The following is a 21407-nucleotide window of genomic DNA, read 5'->3' on the forward strand; positions in this document are numbered from 1 at the left end:
TTCACATGAAATGAAATGAAATGAAAGGTGTAATTTTATTTATTATTGGGTTGTTGCTAGTCTCCGGTTAATTTCTCCTACAATTTCTAGTAGCCACAGCCTTTCCGTACGTCTAGCCAGCAAGTCCCTCACATTTTTCTACGTATACTGGTCGGCCTTAGCTCTCGTGTGGTGCAAGTGGTGCAACCCTTGCCATCACTAGATCGTAGCTATGAAATTATTGTACGAAAGAACTATTGCAGTAGCATCGGTTGCAGAACGGAGTAAAGAAACATAGGGCATAGAAATCCTCTTGGAGAAACAATTGATTGCTGAGAGCACAACAGATGAGGAAGAATTTGTTGATAAAGTCCCAGTTGAAAGAGTTTGCTAGTTGGAGATTGAAAGTCCAAGCTCATCAATGGCCAGGGTTATTAGCAGCCACGGTCTGCTCTTCTTCGTACAACAATGTGTTGATCTATTTCAGCAAGTAAGATCGATATTGGTATCCAATTTTAGCACAGCATTATCCACAACTCGTTTTCAGGCTTCATTGCAAGAAATAATATATTCTGTTGAAGATAATCCTTCGCGTGGATCGGTAGCAGAATTCGTATTCTGTTTGCTGACTAGCTAGTTATAGATCGTTACTCTTAGACTTGTAACTAACATTCCCACCCTAAGAAAGTAGCTCTTTGATCAACTGGGTTCATCAAAATGATTCCAATTTGAACTCGGAGTTACATTTACTGGAACATCTTTGAAAAGGAAAGGATCAATTTAAGAATGAAGGATGTTAAAGCTGATCAGAAGTTCAATTCCTTGGGGGTGTGTGTGTGTGTGTGTGTGTGTGTGTGTGTGTGTGTGTATTTGTATAGAATACATAACAGCCTTGTGTGTTACAGAACAATCTATCTCTAACCAGTTCTAGCTGCCTAACATTTTTGTATCACAGGAAAGGATGAGAAAAATCAGTATTTCCGACACTGTTGATTTTATTGTTTTGCGATAGAGGGAGTGCTAAGAAACTTCAGCAGGAGGTTTTTTTTTTTTCCTCTAAGCTGGTGAATTGGCGTGCACATCTGAGCTCGGGCTAGCTTGTCGCTTGATATCAGTACTACTCTTCCGTTTAAGCATCTCCTTAATCTCTGCCTCTTTCCTGTCTACAAAATCAATCAAATCCTTGAAGCTAGTTGAGTGTAAGGAGCGTCTAGGCCTTCCTGGCTGAATCTCATCAACCTCTGCCTCCTCACCACCTTCTGGAGTAAATCTACGGAACTGGAAAATGACCTTACAGCAGAATGTGGTAAGAGCAATGAAGCATGAAATGCCGCAAATAAGAAACAGACCCCAGAAACTCGTCAGGGAGAGACGGCTGTCATCGATTTCATTGATTTGCTCCATGCAATCTCCATGTGTCAGCCATTTGTTGTGGATTTTTTGGAGATCACCATTTTCTGATAGTTGAAGAATGGCAGTTGACAAGTCAACAGCTAGAGGAGAGTCCCTTTGAAACGCCTGCAACAAGAAAGTCTTATTGTAAGAAAATTACTGGAGTTCCCACACGGACATTTCATAACGTATGCTGGACTTTACTACAAGCACTTCAAATTCCTTTTGAAAACATACCACCAGTCCTCTGGTCCAGGTCTCTCCCTTCATAACGAAGGAGTTTCTGTGCTAACTTGCAAATAACTAGTTCAAAATACTGTTCTAAATAATTATACATATCCTGCCATTTCCTTTGGTGATTTGGTCTCTGTTGTTATACAGCAGCTATTTAGTGTTACGCTCTAACAAGTGTCAAACTATAATGATTTAATACTTCCTAAATATCATGATTCAAGTAAATATTATTAGTTAGCTAGTATACCAAGTTTGCACCATCCTATATGCTACTTTCATGTCAATATTCAATTTAGAAATCAAGCTAATCCAAACTGCAAGATTTTCTGCAGTAATGATTTTTTCATTCTTAGACTGAAAAATAATGTAGATAGTACTTACAAATCCCCATCCACTTTTTGTGAACTCTTGGCCCACGGTCCTAAATTTACAATTGGTGGAAGACAGGAAGAGCTCAATATAAGGAAGCTCATCAACAATTGCAGCCACGCCACCATTTTTTGGTCCAAGTTGAAGGGCAGTACTGTATTCCTGCTGGCTTTTCAATATTACGAGTCTAGATCCTGCTATGTTGAGCTCGTCCATCAGGTAGTTCCTTGCAAATGACCCATCTTGAATTCCAATCGGTTCATTACTTGAGACCAAGCTGTCAATCCCTTCGATCCGTGATGTTAACTGCTGCACTGTGAGGATTGATGTCAAACTAGCTGTGTAGCTTGAATTGATAATCAACACTACAAATAGCCATATGATCAGCACAAAACGTCCCAAGGTGCTCACTGTATTCTCTCCTACACCACATCCAAGCAACTAAGATTAGTAGGTGTTTCCCTAGAAAGCTTATGTGAAGGAACAAGTAAAGAAAAAATAGATGAATAGGCGTAGCTCACATACTGTGTGAAAAAAACATTGTTGAGAAACTGAACCTGCAAGATCAGTGCAAATGTCAGTTCGAAGCATTCCAATATTTGTGAAGCAAAGCGCATAATAGCAATGTACCTCCTCGGCAGGAGAACGCTTAAAACAAAGGCTTTGAAACAGCTGATTACATCTTGCCTACTACTGCCTAAATATATTTGCTTTGCCTTAATTACTAAAACGTTCCACATTCTATCATGATCTGTTTGACTGCATTCTTTGAAATAATATGCACCAAGATCCTGATCTCTCAGCTACATCAATGCTATATGCATACTAAAAAAGTGATTTTCATTGCATGTACTTTTATTTCTGTATTAGTTCCCCTGTATCGCCAGGATATTTCAAGGCATCTATGCAACAGCAAGAGATATTTGCCTAATTGAGCTGAAATTGTCAGCCAGAAGGAAATGCAAGTTTAATAAATTCAGGGGCCTACAAATGATTTCAAAGCATGCTAACCAGAATATTGTCATAATTTGCTGACTAGGAGGACCCCTGAATTCACGATTCATTCGGTGCTCAAGAATCCAGACTACAGCTCCCACGAAAAGAAAGAAGGCACCTGTGACGAGCCACATTTGGATAGTAAATGGCTTGAGGAACGCCCAAGGGCTAGACTTTTGTTCCTTGACTGGAGCAACTACAACCAGCCCTGATTCCATAAAAGGCTGCGTAAAATCTACAATCTTTGTCCTATTTGTGACTATAGTAACATCTCCAACAGCTGCATCATAACGCTGAAGAGGAAGAGATCAAACAGAAAAACTACTAGAATGTAATCATCAAAGAAGGTATAGCTCCAAAATAATGAAGATACCAAGTTACAAATTATAGCCAGATACTCACATCTTGAGCAACCGCTTGGACAATCTCATTGTACTCTGGATTTCGCTTGCCATCTCCATGTAGCATATATGTGCGTGGGACAGGATATGGCAGCAAGTTTATTGCAGCTTCGAAGACATCAATGCAGTATCCCCTAACCCCTGGGGGGTTTTTGTCTTTAGCGACAAATTGTTGATAACTTATGCGATTAGGCACAGCAATTCGCAGTGGCTTACCGTTTTCAGGGAATACCCATCCTCGAGGTACAAGCGAAGTTTCACCAGGCCATATTACACTGGAAAGATGTTGATTACTGGAAGAATTATTCCGAGGCTTTGTATACAAGACCTCTGGAGAAATTGTTGAAAGACCAGAGTAATTTGACCAATAACCAATCCTTCTAGACCCTGTCCCACCAATGTTAAGAACATCATATGCTGGACGAACCAAGTTCCTATCCAAATCAAATTGAATTTGACCACTTGGACCACTGAAGTTCATCCTGAGAAGTGTCTGGAGAAACTGTTGGCCTCCATCAAAAACACGCAGTGATGCCAAGTTCATTGCGCTTCCTTTTGTGTCGCTCAACTTTGGATCAGTAGAGTGTGATAGATTTCCACCTTCATTGAGAAAAACATCAAGAGCTCGGGCAGCTAACCATACTGTATCATAAGCATAAAGTGCATAAGAATTGAACCCAGAAGCACCGATGCTCTTCTTGTGGTTTAGGTTGCTCCATCTAGACATAAAACTTCGTTTGAGATCAGTTTCTGGATTGTGATGGCGAAGAGAAACAACCCCTTGTAAGAGATTCATTGTGTCAGTGTCATCTGGTTCTAATGAATCTAAAACCGAAGGGAGCCAATCTGTAGCAATCCAAACATAGCCTTTGGTCATCATATGAAGACTTTTAGCTACAGAAAAAATTGACAAACCGGAATCTGGATTTACATGTACAACATAAACCCGAGATTCCATCTGGTTAACTTCAAGCAACAAGTCGGAGATCTGACTTCTGGGCACTCCAGGGGTCAAGGCAGCCTTGTAAGCGATCTTGGCACGCTTTTTTGCCAGGGCATCACCCAATATAGATATCCCATTCCTGCCACAATCATCATCCACAAAAATGGCAATTACCTCTCGCCAACCATAAGACGTAACCAGATCAGCAATTGCATACATCTGGAAATAGTCATTCTGTGTAGTGCGGAGGAAATATGGGTACTGTAATGCTGAAAGGGAAGGATCTGTTGCTGCAAATGATAAAAGTGGAACATGAAGTTCGTTGACAACATGAGATATTATATGAGCTATTCCAGAAGATTGGGGGCCAATCACAGCAACAACACGGTTTTCCATCAGCTGCAAAGCTGCATCATGGGGAAGGAAACTTTCATCAAAATTCTCATCATTATGTCCTTACTTAATTACATAGGTGCGGATAGTCACGCCTAGCAGTTAGCTGGCATGAACATCTAAACAAAGTTCAAGCTAGAAATATCTCACCATTCCTAAATTTGGCTTTAATTACCAATGGACATGAACATCGAATTTGTTCTGCATTATAAATTACAACATTTCAATGGCTTTCAAAGTTCAAGAAAAAAAAAAGATTTTTGCTGGTGTGGATAATAAATGCGATCAATACAGCCACACATACAGAACTAGGCAGCATCTTTAGTGCTAGAGACACCATTATTCATGTTTAGTCAAAGGAAACTGTAACTGCAAAGCTAATAAGAGAAATGGAGATTGTACAGTAAACCATAGCGGGCAATGGAAACAGAGACTGCAATTAAAACAGGAGTGCAGGAATTTAAAAAATGAAAAAGAGGCAAAGAAATCCCAAATTCAAATACAAAAAGAATAGTATCTTGAAAATGATTTTGAGGAAGAAATACCTTCGACAGTTCCAAGAAATCCACTGCAATTAGTGTTGTGAGAAATAAGGTTCAATCTAGTCCCGGGAAGAACGGTTGGATCAGAATTGACATCGTCAACAGCAGCAGCAATAGCTGGCCCAGCTGCTCTCCCTATCACTGAATCGAAGGTAAACAAACTTCCTATATTTGCAACACTCGGTCGTGGAGAAGAAGAAGAAGAAACACTAGTTCCATTTCCATTTGCAGCTGCCTGACCAAAAACAACTTCCATGGGCACACAAATACCAGTAATCAACAGCAGCAGCAGCAGCAACACTCTTTTCATCATCAAAAATACTCTAGTAGCACAACCACCACCAGCAATATTCAAAGACACATCCATGGTAACTAACCAAGCTTGCAATCAAATTAAAAATAAATAAATGATTCTCCACGTCAAGCAACCATTTTGTTTCTTCAATGTAATAAGTACCTGCCAATGATGAAACACAAGCAGAGACACATGTTAATGAACATCGAAAGCCGAATTATGAATAGCAACAAAATATAATAAAGTAGAAAAACAAGCTGTGGAGCCCACATGCAAGGGAGGAAAAACAAAGAAGGAAGGATGTTGCGGTGTAGTGGAATATTTTGGTATGGCTTTAAGCTTTAGCTTAGATCAGATTAGATGTTAGCATATATTAGTGATTACCTTGAAGCCCAGATACGGAAACTAGTTTGAACAGTTGAGTGCATCATAATTAAGCTTTGAGGATGTAATGAAAAAACAAGGATCAAGAGAGTGGACAAAAGCTCTAAACAGTCTTGCAAGCTCAAGTAAGGAATGATTCTCTCCTTTTATGTCTGCTTGTTTTATTATTCTCTGGTGTGTTTAAGCTTTTTGCAAAGGACCATGGCTAGCATTTACTACAATTTAATAATAATAATAATAATAATAATAAGAGTTAAAGTAACTCTAATATAATATCTTTGGGATTCCACTCCAAACATATATCAGTTAAAATTAATTATTTTTTTATATTTTTAAATTATTAATATGTTAATGTCAAAAATAATTTTAAAAAATAAAAAAAATATTATTTTAATATATTTCTGTAAAAATACACTTTAAAAAATAATTATTATTACATTCTTGAACACCTCTTATCTGATTATGAACCAAATTTACTATTCTATATTTCTTTGTGGAGTAGAAATCCATCATGTGATCCCTCAAGTTTTAAAAATTAGCTAAATCACCCTCTTTGTGTCAACTTATTTTAGGATTTCTTTTCTCTTTTTTGTTATTATAAAGGAGAGATTCAAACTTAAAGCCTCTTAAAGGAGAGAAGACAGTGATACTAATTGAGTTACAACTCTCCTTTTTTTAAAGAAAATAAATTAATATGAGATGTTAACCCTCGTGTTTTGAATTTGTAGTCAAGCATGTATGTGGTCAACCCTGGCGACTACAAACTGAACTGTTGTGCCTAAAATTAAAGTGTAATGGTCGATTTTTCCAAAACTTGAGGTATCAAGACATGAATTTACTTTTTAGAAGAAAAAAAATACATCGAATGACCCTTCTTGTCGTAGTTTTGAACCCGGCCCGGCCCGACGGGTTGATCCGGGGCTGGAACCGATCCAGGTTGAAGAAAAAACGGGGGAAAGAAAAACCCGGTGTGACCCGACAGGTTGACCCGGCGACCCAGTCACGACCCGGTTGCAAACCCGTTGACTTTTGTTTTTTTACTAAAATAACATCGTTTTGATTTAAAAAGAAAAACTGACCCGACCGATCCGGTGATCCAGTCAAAATCTAGAACCCGAGTCTTAAAACGAACCGGTCACCTGGCCGGGTCTTAAAACTATGCTTCTTGTTTTGAGAGTAAAGAATCATACTCGTAGAAGTTTGGAAGCATTTCCATTTATTCCCAAATAATCATGCCATTCACGTGTACTTATCGTGTCTACTTGTAATGTATATGTAATAGTGAATGTACCCATGCCACGCTTTTGGTGGAATTCCAAGTTAATTTCAAATGCAAAAGGAGAATATGCATGTACTATATTATAGATGTGTTTTTTAATCTCATAAAATTTGTTAATTAAGGAAGGAAGGTTTAATACAATGAATTGAAAAAAATATATTAATAGGTAAATAAAAAAATTATAAATGTTAATTAAACATTGAATGTTATTTTTTAAAATAAAAAGTAAAATACAAATACAAATACAAACATTTTACATCGACATCATTTTTATTTTATTTATTTATTCTGAAGCTATGATTACTAAATACATATGAATTTTAATTTTATAAATACAAAATACAGATATAACTAATCTATCTTAAATCTAAAATCAAAAATCAAAAATAAAATATAATAATTTTTTTTTTGAGGTATTGCAAAATTATAGAAACCAACCAAAACTTTTATTTCTATTAAAATAGTCAAACTAAACAACTTTAAAAATGAGAAAGAGGAAATTAATTAAGAATTAAACTAGAAAAAAAAAACCAATGAAAAAAAAAAGAGTCAAGGTTACTTGACCTAGAAGACTAAGCCCACCCATTTAACCTAAAAGGCAAAAGCCTATACGACCCAGTTTTCTATTCCTTTTTTTTTTTTAAAAAAAAGGGTAATATGTTGTCTTTTCAAATATTTTTTTAAATTAATCAAACGACATGTCATCTGTCTAGATCAACAACATATCATTCACCATTATCTTTTCTAATCACCTTCAATGATCGAAAAATTAGAGTTTGACTTTTTGTACTCACAAAAACAATTTTCAACCTGTTTTTATGAAAAACACCCCTAAAATACTTGAAACTTCCATAAACTCATTCCAACCCTAAAACATCATCTAATCACTTTAAAAAATGAAAATCTAATATAAGAATAAAAAAGCTTTACGGAACCTAGTCATCCTTTTCTAGCATGTTCAAAGGGCAACACACCACCTTCATTAAACTCTCCTATCCAAAACCTCCTATCTAAAACGAACCAATTAACACACTACACCATTAAACAGTTTTACCGACGGATTCATTCCGTTGGTGTAAGACACACAACTCGTCGGTAAAATATTTACCGACAGAATCTGTCTGTTGGAATATTGATCGTTGGTAATTCTCCTTTTTGTCGCTGATTCTGTAGGAAATAAAATAATAAAAAACAAACACCAACAGTCTTACAGACGGGGGAAGCGCACCAATTTTTTTTTTCTCGCGAGAACTATACCGACGGACGTGTTTCGTCTGTATTTCCAACGGTAAATCACCGACGGACTGACCGTCAGTGATTGTGGCATGGACGGTAAATATTTCAAAACTCTCTGTATAATATCGACAAATATATTTCGTCAGTAATATCAACAGCAAACACCGACGAAATATATCAACGGTACACCAAAATCAGCCTTTTGTGTCCAAAATATGGCTTACCATACCCTTTCTCTTTCCTTTACCTTTTTCCAATAACTTTATCTCCCCTTCCTACAACCAATGACTGAAATGTAAACGAAAAAAAATTAAAGTTTAAGATTGAAATATAAGAACCTAAAACAACAAAGTTCAAATATGCAAAAATTTTAAAAAAGTAAGGGACTAAAGTGATTTTTTCCATGTCTTTGGATAGTAAATACGAAGAAAAGGCTCTATTTTTGTTTATTTTATTTTTGGTAATTATTCTAACTTTTTTTAACAATAACCTAAAATTCCATTTTGTAAAATTTTTCTTTCATGTAATATCAAAATATTCTTTAACATCTCGCACACACGAAAGCATGCGAATAAAAAAAATGTCAAAATATAAAATCATGATAACATAACTTTTGAAGACGAGATTAAAAAAAAACCTTTAATGATCAAAACAAAATGAACTAAAAACTTGAGGGTCCTAGATTGAAAAATTGTCTAATAAACAGGGAAATGAGTGTTGATAAGAACAATGATTTCCTAGACTTTTTTAGTTTATTAAGTAATAATTACACAAATAAGTATTTTGTTTTTTGAGTTACAACAAATAGGTTTTTCAATACTTAAAAGTTATTCAAATATCAAAGATAAGATTTGATAAGATCCATTCATATATCTGAACAAATTATGTCTCTTTAAATCAAAATTAATTTCTTATGCAATTTTCCACATAACAAATACAAGTTATACAACATATGAAACAAGATGAACATAACTTGCTTGGATTAGCTTGATATGGAAGTAGCTTTTGTATTCGTTCAAATTAGATCAGATTGAAGAATTTATTCACTTGTTAAGTAATCATTATCCATTCTATTTTGTTTTTCTATTTAAAAATGAATAAATATGTTATTTTTAAAAACCATATGAAATCACATAGTTAAAGTATTGAAATAAATAAATATTTATTCATTAAGATAAAATACAATAATAAAAAAATGTTAAGTGATAACATATAAAAATCTCCACTCCTCCCTTCACCTAACCTTGTAAAACATGACTAATTAACCAATAGTTATTTAAACCATACAAAAACTAAAACCAGCTATGTCAAATGACATTGGTAACCAATAAGCCAAGTAAAATCAAGCATAATTCAATCCTTCTATTTTAATGAAACTAATTAATTATCATCATGAGTTTAGAAACTATATATTCAATCTTGAAATTTTAAAATATGTTTATGCATTAATAAGATGGACAATCCATAATCTTGTTTTATCTTTCTAAAGCTCATGATTACACCTCTAAACACTATAAAAACTGAGGTATTCACTGTTATAAAAAAAAAAATTTGTATAGTATCCTCCTTATATGTGGGGTAATACATATACATAAAATCTCAATAAATATTGTTTATTCAATAAGAATATGAGACTTTACACAAAAGATTACAATGCCTTGAAGAAATAGGTAAATATATTAATTTCTAAGGCTACATCTAACAATTTATATATAAAAAAATAGATGGAGAACTAGTGTTTATCATTTATCTTTACCTAAACTCCTTTCATAAGCCTATTACCTTTTATACCTCATGATGGAGAACAAGTATCATTTTGAGGATGCTTTGGTAATAATCATTGTCCTTTCCAATTATAAAGTATAAAATATGCTCACGATAATGGAAACGTGGTGAATATTTTCTTAAGTAATGTTGTAAATGGAAATTAACCCCTTCAAGTTAATCCTTGTTAAAACGCCTCTAATTGGAATAAAAGGGAAAATTTTTCTAAACAAATGTTTTATTGATACACTAGTAAACGTTGAAACTTATTTCAAAAGTCTCTCTGCAACAAATTTTTATTGTTATTAAAATGGACTTGGCTTATAACTTCATCAATGACCAGCCTTTGTTTCATGGGATTAGAATGACAATCAATATAAAATATCTAGTTATGAAATTTTATATTGAAAAGGAGTTGTCACAGTAAAGAAAAATCAATTAATCTTAAAAAAATACTTCTCCATTTGCCTCAAATAAAGCTATGTTTATTGAACAAACAAGGTTTTTTAAAGAGAGGGCAAAGATATGGACTAAAGCCATGAAAAGATAACCAATCGACCCCTATGAAATATGTCTTCATTTACTTTAAAGATAAGAAAACTATGTTTATAAAACAAGTAAGGCCTCCAAAAAGAGAGACCAAAGATATGAATTGAAGCCATAAAGGGAAAACTAATTAGCCTTTAGGAAATGCACCTTCACTTTTCTTAAAGGCAAGAAAACTATATTCATTGAACATATAAGGCCTCTAAAAAATAGACTAAAGATATTGACTAAGGCTGTAAAAGATGAAAAAGAAGTAAGTCTCTTTGAACATGATACTAGTGTAATTATTAAGATTAGATTTGCATTAAACATCGAGTAGGAGAAAGCCATCACGAAGCTTTTTAAAATCCAAAGGACTAATTTCACTTTTAATCCCTCAGATACTCTAAGTATAGACTAGGATGTGGCCTCCCATATATCAAACATCAATTTATCTCTCATTTTTACTAGGAAAAAAAAAGAGTTTTAAGGTGAAAGATAAAAGGTCATAATTGAGGAGGTAGATAAGTTGCTAGAAGCAACTTTCATTTGATAAGTAATGTACTCTGATTAGCTTGCCAATATGATTATGGTGAAATAATGGTCTTGAAAGATTATCATGTTCTTTTTCAGTCATTGATTTGTACCCATTGCATCTCCTCTTTTGATGCTATTATAGTATAAGAACAGTTGGTCTGAAAAACTAGTTTTGATGTGGACTTTTTGCTCTATATAACAGTATGTTCAGTGCTACAAAATGGTTATTATTTCATCCGGGCAAGAGTACAAGTGATAGGGTGTAAAGGAGGGGTGTTTTTTTGTCTTATGTAAAGGAGAAAGGAGGGAGTTTTAAACCTTGCGCGCACACACACACACACACACAGAAAGAGAGAGAGAGAGCACAGTTGCCCATTTATTCTGTCTCACGGGAAGTTGAAGACAATCTACAATGCTTCCTAAAATGACTTTGTTTCCTTTATATATATATATATATATATATATATATATATATATATATCAAAACGAGGTGTTTCATTTAAATGAAACAACATCGTTTTGACGGTTAAGGTTTGAATTAGGTTAATTCTTCTTTTTCAATTTCAATCTTTCAATTTATTCAATTAGGTCCTTAATTGAATTTTAGGAATCAATTCAATTTTACCCCTATATAGTTTCAAAAACATCCCCTGATTTCAGTGTGTTTTTCATCTTAGTCCTTGGTTTTGGATTTATAAAAATTGATCCTCAATTGATCATTTAACCTTTGATTTTCTTCCATTTGGCCCACAATTTCATCGATTTTAGCCCCTGAAGTCTCGCGCCTCTAACAAGTCGGTCCCTGATCTTGAAGTTCTTTGATTTTGCTCTTAATTGACCCTAAAACTTTATTTTTCTTGCAATGTTGTCCTTATTTTCACCCAATTGACTTTGTAGAAATTAAATTTTGTCCTCTAAAATTTTAATCTTCTCAATTAAACTCAAATCAGGCTTTCAATCTTAATTTTTCATCAATGAAGTCTCTAGTAAAATTAAATTGACCAATTAAAAGTCTAATTAAATCCTTGCACTTAATTAAATGTTTTAATTTGACCCAAATTAATTCTTAAACTTAATTAAATCTTTAATTGGACCCATAATTAAATCAAATTGACCTATCAAAAGTTTATTAAGTCCTCATACTTAATTTTTATGTAAATTCACCTAATGGTCATTTAATTTGGCCTTAATTTGTATTGTATCTTAGTCTTGGATTCAATTAGTTTAATTGGGCTCCACATTCTGTTCAAAATCCTAATTTAATTCCTCCATGTGCTTGAAATCCTTCTTAGCCTACTCTTGCTAATATTTTTTTATTTTCATTTTTATTGTTATTTTTTGTTACTTCTTATTTGATTTGATTTTATTGTATTTTGAAAATATTTAGAAACAGAGGGTAAAAAATTGGGTTATGAAAGAACCATAGTTTCCTTATTTCTATTTTGTGTATCAGATCTAGAACACCTTCTAAAACTTTTTGACACAAATTATTGAAACAATGCTCAATTACTATTTGTGACATACCTCGGTTTAATCTCTTCCACTTTTCAATGTCATATCAGAGCTGACTTTTCTAATTACTTGTTTATGGGTATGGGTATCGTACCACAAATCATGCAACCTGTTATAGAAATTTGTTAAACAAAAAAAAGGCAAGGAAATAAAAGAATACAAGTTTACAATAATATAACATTAGTTGGTTTAAACATACCTAGTTGCACAATGGTTTTCCCACAGTCTCCTAACAAGTGTCTTGTTGCTTTTGTCCCACAAAAAAAAATTTCTTAATTGATTTCATACATTAATTAGTTTTCAAAATTTTAAAAACTAGTAACTCAAAGTAGATATTATTTAATTATCTAACCTTAAACTTTCTCCATCAAACATTTACCATATTCATCCATTCAGGATGCTCATAAAGCTCACTCTATTAAAACAATGGTTCTTTAAACAACCACTTCATTGTAGAGGTGATCGAACATGCAACTTCAATATTAGTGAACTTGAAAACCATTTCATCAATGTCATTTTTATGTAATATAAAACTTAAAATAACTTAATACAATAAATAACTTCAATATTGAGATAAAATATTAATTATATACAATGGTCGCCTTTCCATTATGCAATAATTTTATCTGAAAAAGGCCCTATCAAAGAAGAGATGCCTACTATGTTGTCCTTATTGGTTAAGTCTTGATCGGTAACTTTTACATTAAGTGGTGTGTCCTTATAATCATCATCTATATTAGCAACACAATCACCGACACTAATACTTGATAAAGTAGTAGCGCTCTTATTAGACTTACACATATTTCTTCTTGAATATATGGTACCTAAAAAGAAACAATAACATAATGACAACACATACTCATGGAATTTAAATTCGAACTCATATAAGCCAAATTTTATTTTGCCAAATTTTCTAATAAACATGCTAAGAAAATTAACACACAAAGAGAGAACATAAAACAAAAAATAAAATATTCAAATATGACTCTATAACCATATAAAAATAGCATCTCACTTCATCAAAAAATTAACCAATTACTACATTTCCTTTCATAGATAACACATCTAAATTAGTAATAGCCTTCACATTTTTATTTGTGCTACTCCACAACAAGTACATTTAAGGAATCCAAATCAAGCAAAAAATGATAACATTATCCCTACATATAAAAAACCCATAATTTCTCATTTTCTCGTACTTTCTTAGCTACCAAACAAATAGGTTACTTACATAAACAATAAAAAAGAAATCATATTACTAAACGAACAATCCCCCCCTAGTCACATAAACTTAGCCATAAATTATCTTCTCTTCACTTCACTATTTAACCAACCAAGAAACCATAATTGATACTTAAACAAACTCTCTTCACTTCACTAATCTCTTTTTCTTAATTAGCTAAATACTTAAATTATAAATTATAAATCATTACCCCACTTTTCCACCAACCAACCACGAACCCAAATCATCAATAAAAATAATCCTCCACTAAACCAAGTAAAAAAATAAACATTTAAAACAATACCTAAAATTCAAAAAAACAATCTTCCTATATTACCAACATGCAAAAATTAACAAAACCCAAAAAAACCTAAATCACATGAACCAAATAACAAATAAATTACCTTCAAATCGGGTAAAAACCATAACCCAAACTTAGGATTTAACAATGCCAAGTCCTTAGTTTATTAAATGAAGAAGAAGAAATCAAACTTGAGATGGGTAGAAAAGAGGTATTGTCAACGTGGGATGTGTGAGTGGGGTAGGGGTAAGATAGTTACTGTTGTTGTTTTGATGATGATGAATAAGAAAAAGAAAAAGAAGAAGAAGAAAAAGAAATAGGAAGATGAGAGGAACTCTTGAGTTTTAATTCATTTTAAAAACATCAATGAAAATTCATTTAGTAATTTAAAAATATTAAAAATACCAATGTAATTGTAAACAAAATATTTTTATTTTTTATTCCGTTTATTTGTTCCCATAAAAAATTACTGAAGAAAATCTTTCATCGTAATTTCCATAAGTAAATAATTATGAAACATCTTTTGTCATGTTTTTGTTATTAGTGTATGCCCACATCTATTTGTTTTTGTTACTATTCTCCAATTTTTTAGTGGTGTATGCTCACGTCTATGAGCAAGTTGGTTTGTTTTTGCAAGTATAAATACTTCATGAAAATGTCCGGCAAGGGAGGACACAAAAAAAGAAATAGATAGACTCCTACAAGGAGAAAACATTCTCATGTGCGGAAAGGTCCAGAATCAATCAAGGTTTTCAGCAAGGAAGGAAGATGATAAAAACTCTTGCTTAAAATGATTCATGCATGCATGTCATATAAAAAAGAGAAAAGAAGAGAAAAATCTTTTGAGAGACTACGACCGTGTCTTCATCACAAAATTGGAAATTGATTATCATCTTTATAAATTTAAGAACTCGAGGTCAGTCGGAGCACGTTGCAGGTGAAGTGTTGAATAATCAAACTGTGAATTTAAAGGACAAAGGTAGAGTATACGAAGGTGGAAGTTTCTGACTCAAAATAAACTTTATTTATATTACAATCCATACAAAAATACCAAAATCTATTCAAAAGATACTCCAAAAAAGAAAAAGAAAAAGAAAACAAAACTGTAGTTAATTGAGGTGGTGGGGTTGGGACCAAGGTTGTTAAAATCGCGATTCAACTCGTAAAATCGTACATTTTTACGAGTCAATATAGGCTTTACGTGCTAAATCGTTCACAAAACTCGGAAATGGGTAAAATCGGGTCAAAATCGGGTAAAATCGTTAAAATAGGGTGAAATCGCTTAAAATCACGATTTCACTGCCGATTCAACGAGTTTGCCCGCAGGAGATAAAACAACAATGTTGATGACAGGTGTCAACCGCCTATTGGCTTTAACCGAGCAAAAGTGACAAATTGACAATTGCAAATTCATCGAGGATGCACTATGCAGTCTTCTCTTCACATTTCTGATTTCACCATTCACGTTCAGAACAGAAAAAATCCCTAAATTGAAATCCATAAGCATACCATCAAGCCATGAAGTTTGGAAAAGAATTCAAGACCCACCTAGAAGAAACCCTTCCTGAGTGGAGGGACAAGTTTCTCTACTACAAGCCCCTCAAGAAACTCCTCAAACAATTACCTTCCACCGTTGATTCTCCATAATTTCTTCACTCTCTGATCATGGAAGCAGACGACTTGTCAGTCCTTCACAAATCACTCTTCGAAGACAAACTCTCTGCCACCGATCTCTTCTTACAAAAACTCTGTTCTGATACTTCCATCAAGTCAGCCCTCCAACGATTCTACTCGATTCTAAAACGCGGCGTTTCACTGATCGATGATGATGCTAATAATAGTGAACGCAAGCTAGGGTTTCAATTATGGACCGATTCGCAAATTCAATCTGTCGTTTCACTCGGTATCGCCATCGTTTCGTCTTCTAGATCTCTGTCAGGTTGTCTTTTTTACTCGATTTCCACTTTTATTTATTGATAATTTATTTTAATTCATTTTTCTGTATGGTTGAATTTTAATTAGCAGTTCAGTAGTTAACTTGCTAATAATTTCGATTTTATTTTATTTATTGATAATTTTTTAATTCGCTTTTTTTTTGTATGGTTGAATTTTAGGATTTGCAAGAATGGTTTGTTAGAATTCTTAGTGAAGAGCTTGACAAGTTCAATGATTTCTATGTTGATAAAGAAGAAGACTTTGTTATACGCCTTCAGGTTTCTTTCTTGATTTTTCTTTTCTTTCTTTGTTTTACATGTTTATAGCTTTGTGCATATGGGTTTTTAATTTCGAGGCTTTTGTTTATTATAGCTCTGGGAATTTAAGGTATTGTGGTTTGATGGTGGCTTTTAAGGTTTTTTCTATATGCATGTCTTGTAAATCCGAACTCATGGGTCTGGTTTAAGGGTTTTGTAAGTTTTTGAATAATCAGGAGAGGAGTAGAATGGAGAAGACATCGTGACTTCATTGGAACAGGAGAATAGTGGGATGTCAAGGAAAAAAGACGCATAAAAGTGGCTTTCCTTTCCCTGGTAGTGCTGGGTGGTGTTGTCAGATAGTATGTGAAGAGGAGATTGTCGATGGGATTGGATGGGCTTGATAAAGTTAAGAATAACTTTTCCAGTTTGTGGAACTTGCTGAAGTAGAGCAGAGTATTTTGTAGTATAGTTATAAGGCCAACCATCGTCAATTATAGCTGACAATGGGATTGTTGGAAGTCAGTTGAGGGAATTGAGGGTGCTGAAATGAGGATATTGAAATGAAATGCCAGGTCATCAATATATGAGAATTCTTGGGTTATAACTTATGATGAATGGATTCTGTCTATTATTTGTAATTTGGATGAATGGATTCGACGAATGAATTCTGTCTATTATTTGTAATTTGAATGAATGGATTCTGTCTATTATTTTCTGATTGGATAATAATATAGAAGATGGGCTATTATGTATTATGTTTTTTTTTTAACAAAAATTTAATTACAATTATAAAATGTTTGGATTGATTACAAGGCTGATTTGAATTGATTCTTGAATTTTTATTTGAAGCATGAATTTTTTTAAGGTATTTTAAAATTCCTTACGATTTTACGATTTTACGATCCGTTTTTACGATTCGAGTTTGTTTTGCATTTTCCGTGCCGTGTTAAAATCGCGATTTTAACAACCTTGGCTGGGACCTCAGTACCTGGTCCTTTCTTTTATAGCTGTGTGATATTTGTCAGTGAAGGTAAGGCCCCCATGCAGATGTCCCTTTTTCACTCTTTTTTCTTTTTCCCGACCCCAGATATATGTGGACTGTTTCATGTTTATTTTATTGGACACATGTAATATTTAATCAATCTTTGGACATGTTGTTGCCTCTCTTTTCATCATAACTTTTGGGTGTTAATGAGGGTTGCTTGCAGCAGCAGATTTAAAATAAAAATAAATAAATTTTCATAAAAAAAAAACACGTTGAACCTCATCCACGAATATTAGATATGCGTTTACAATCTCCACGTCTCGTGATGCTGTCAGACAAAATCTCCCATATTATAGTAGATCCAACTCTGTTTTGTGTGGTGTGGCTTCAAAGATTTTAGCTCAGCCCCACGTTTACAAAAGTTTATTGTTGCAATAAAAAAAGAACATAATTAGATGGCAAAATCTAAATTAGACCAACCATATTAGCTCGATGTGTGAATGCAGATTAGAGATGCATCCCATTATCTATGAAAGCTCTTCAGAATACTTTTAAAAATGATACAGAAAGGGAGAGCATTCCCGCACCCAATTACAGCACAGGAGCAAGCTCTTACTGGTTCCAACTTCCAAGCCTTAACCCCAAGGATGGGTCGACGGTCAGCTTGACTTGCTAGCAATTGAATTTTATGTTTTGAAAAATTGATTTGATGCCTAATAACCAACCAATGGTATGCCCCGCAGTGTTTGTCAGGCTAAGCATATATTTCCACGAAAAAAAATAACAATCACTACGCTCGCAATGATCACCACTTAAAAATGATACAGAAAGGGATAGCATTCCGGCACCCAAGGGCAGAGGGCATGTTAAAGGATACATGTAAAGATTTTATCAATATTTTTTAACTAGTTTTATATAAAAACAAATTTATAATTTATAATTGAGTTGTCAAAAAATTTTAAAAATTTACGTGGAGCCTTTTAATATGATGTTTTACCTTAGATTAAAATTTCAGAATTTTTGAAGAAATTCAGAGATTTAATGAAAAATCACAATTTAACTAGTTTTACGTTATTGGACGTAATTTTCAATACGACCATCAGATTGAGCTGAAGTTTTACGAGGGATCTTAAAATATATAGAATAAAATCTGGTTAAAATTTTAGGATGAACAGAGTTTGATAGTGCTAAAAAAAAAGGACCGTCAAATAAAAGCAAAACGACTCATTAAGAGCAAAATAATTATTTGCTATTAAAAAATAAAACAAATCAACTCTTCCTTTTTTTCATATGTTGCCGACCGGTCAAAAGTAGAATAGAAAAAAAAAACCAAAAGAAAAGACGAGAGAAAAAGAGAGAAAAGTAAGGGAAAATTAAATATAAAAAAAAGTTCAAGGAAAATAAATAAGAAAAATGAGAGAATAACCTTGTAAACTTACAAAGTCCAACTTATAAAACACCAATCTAAGGAAGAATCAAGTGAAGGAAGGAGGAATTGAGAGAGGAAAAAAATTTAATTACTTTTTTTTCCAGTTGACATGAGATTGTTATTTTATCCCGGTTGAGGGGTTGTTACAATATTGATTCAGATTCGATTATAGATGAATTATATTCTACAAAACATCGAAGGATGTAACTTCAATATATAGTTGATTTATTTTTACTTTCACTTCAATTTTATGTACTTTCAAATTTAATTTTTAATATTTTAGGTAGTGTATTTGAATTAAAACTTTACAGTTAACTTCAAAAATTCATGTACATGAGTTAATAATTGATTTAAAAAAAAATTATATATTTAATTAATAACTCAAGGCAAGAAAAATGACTCCACCTTGCCCGCACCCATTTACAGCACAGGAGCAAGCTCTTACTGGTTCCAAATTCCAAGCCTTAACCCCAGGGATGGGTCGACGGTCAGCTTGACTTGCTAGCAATTGAATACTATGTTTTGAAAAATTGATCAGGTCGTCTGTATCCTAATAACCACCCAGTGGGATGCCCCGCAGTGTTTATCGAAAGTCAATTTTATTCTAGGATTGACTTGCTAGCAATTGCTAAGCATACCTTTCCACGAAAACAAAATCAATGTGCAGTCAATTTATTAGTATTGGGATGACAGGTGGGCAGTTTTTTTTATGAACGAAGGCTGGTAGCTAGGTGGTTAGTGCAGAATCCCCACCACCACCATCTCCATCTCTGGTATATTAATTTGTAGTAGCTAGGTGGTTAGTGCAGAATTCTGGTATATTAATTTGTCCTGGCTCAGAGATACTTTTCATTGTTGAAGCCTGAAGAAGATGTCCAATCCTAAACATGTTTTCCTACAATATCTTGGTCCTGTTGGCTACATCACGGAAACAAGAGCACTGCAAGAGTAAAATACTCATCAATGACATCAACTTGCAAGCGACAGCCGCGACTGCCACATCCAACTATCCATGATACCAAATTTTATTCTAGGATTTGTTGGAATTATATATTTTGGAGATTTATAGTTCACCTTTCCAGGTGTTTTTTTAGTAATGGTCTATTTACTTAATTCATTACGATTTATGCTAAATATCCTTGATTATAATAAATATGAAGAATTATGGACTACATGCATGTTTTGGTTATTTAAATGATGCAAGCTTGAAACCTTTTCTTATAGGGTTAGGTTTGTTTATCTAGGATTTGTTGATTAGGAAAGAATTAGCTTGACTAAGATTGTGTGCTTTATGTTAAACTTGGATTAATTTTTTTGTTTTAAAAGAAAAAAAATCAACAAAATCATTTATTTTTAAGGATTAACGTGCGTCAAATTTATCGACGAGTTTTCTATTCATAGGAACCAATATTATTTTTAAAAATAAATCATGAATAAGCTTAGAAATATATCTAAGTAATTAATGGCATGTATAGAATAAATTTATGAGAAAACACATAGTAAAATAACATTTTTTTTCATTTGAAAAGATATTGTAAAGGTGACATTTATCTTCTCTTTAGCATAATTAACTAACTTAGTAGCTGAATCTTTGAGACCGGTGTCAATTTTAGAATTTTTAGTTTTTTTTTTTTAATTATATCATATATTCATTGTGATGTGATAACTATGTTAATGTACGAAACCGGGTTAGGTTTAAAAACATTGTAGAATAGATCCCATGAAAACATATAACATTACTTTATATAATATTACATGTGATGGAAACAGGTACTAGAGCAGGCATAAAAGAAAGTAAAAATAACCATCATAATATTTCATTACTAATTATTTGTCCATTGCATAGAGAAATAACATAATATTAATGGGTAGAGATAACATATATAGTAGTGGATAATATATATATAGTTTGCAATATCATGGAGGTGATATGCAATATCTAAACCCTTTCAGGCATATATAATTAAGGCAAGGCTAGCAACATAAGACAGCTAAATATCCATTAGAATTTTAATGGAGTCTTGATGACCAGAGGTTTGAACCCATGTTGGATACTTGCTTGCCAAACTTTGTCAATGTCAGCCATGGTAGAACCGCATTCATGCTCGTCCCATCCTTCCAAGGCATGCACTATTCCAGCCACACGCCATGCGCTCATCACTCTTCTAGGCAGCCAATTCTGTCATCAAGTATTTTGCAATACAAATTAATTATCTTTCCTAAATTAAGAAAATAATGCAAATAGTACTTTAATTTTCTGCAATATTTAACTAATTAATTACCTCGCAAGAGTCCACATTTTCAAGAGATGCAGGGGCTGCCATTACTGGTATGCTGTGATAGAAGCAATCCTTGCGCAATTTCTTTGGGGGAAATTGCGAGAAGGGAATAAATAATGTTCCTTCTGCTGCCTTTTTTTGGTCCTCTTCTTTCAATCCATCCCCAACTAACCACGTCTACACAACAAAGTTTATTATGATATTAGAAATGTCAA

The 21407-nt window shown here is 33.3% G+C and overlaps 2 protein-coding genes and 1 long non-coding RNA gene across 8 annotated transcripts in view; 1 reads left to right on the forward strand and 2 right to left on the reverse strand.

Annotated features, from left to right (window-relative positions):
* The first annotated feature begins 76 nt into the window (after positions 1-76).
* Positions 77-1032, forward strand: LOC112324153 (uncharacterized). Its single transcript, XR_002977862.2, has 2 exons — positions 77-469; positions 935-1032. It is a non-coding gene; the product is annotated as an uncharacterized LOC112324153 (long non-coding RNA).
* LOC7462051 (glutamate receptor 3.4) overlaps positions 759-21407 on the reverse strand; it is a 30086-nt gene continuing 9437 nt past the window's right edge. For 2 of the 4 annotated variants that reach the window (XM_052447232.1, XM_052447233.1), the window contains exons 3-7: positions 3373-4721; positions 2986-3263; positions 2500-2531; positions 1987-2396; positions 759-1497 (exon numbers count right to left, since the gene is read on the reverse strand). In XM_052447232.1, the coding sequence (XP_052303192.1) occupies positions 1036-1497; positions 1987-2396; positions 2500-2531; positions 2986-3263; positions 3373-4721 (2531 nt within the window). In that variant the 3' untranslated portion in view covers positions 759-1035. Of the gene's footprint in view, positions 1498-1986; positions 2397-2499; positions 2532-2985; positions 3264-3372; positions 4722-5252; positions 5707-5814; positions 6122-21407 lie in introns of those variants that run through there. The other 2 variants (XM_002321087.4, XM_052447231.1) reach the window with 2 other exon arrangements.
* LOC18105332 (very-long-chain aldehyde decarbonylase CER1) overlaps positions 20709-21407 on the reverse strand; it is a 73157-nt gene continuing 72458 nt past the window's right edge. For all 3 annotated transcript variants that reach the window (XM_052447234.1, XM_052447235.1, XM_024584802.2), the window contains 2 exons: positions 21196-21369; positions 20709-21092 (listed from right to left, as the gene is read on the reverse strand). In XM_052447234.1, the coding sequence (XP_052303194.1) occupies positions 20916-21092; positions 21196-21369 (351 nt within the window). In that variant the 3' untranslated portion in view covers positions 20709-20915. The remainder of the gene's footprint in view (positions 21093-21195; positions 21370-21407) is intronic.

This window comes from Populus trichocarpa, chromosome 14 (genome assembly GCF_000002775.5).
Source record: "Populus trichocarpa isolate Nisqually-1 chromosome 14, P.trichocarpa_v4.1, whole genome shotgun sequence".
In the NCBI taxonomy this organism is placed as follows: Eukaryota; Viridiplantae; Streptophyta; class Magnoliopsida; order Malpighiales; family Salicaceae; genus Populus; species Populus trichocarpa.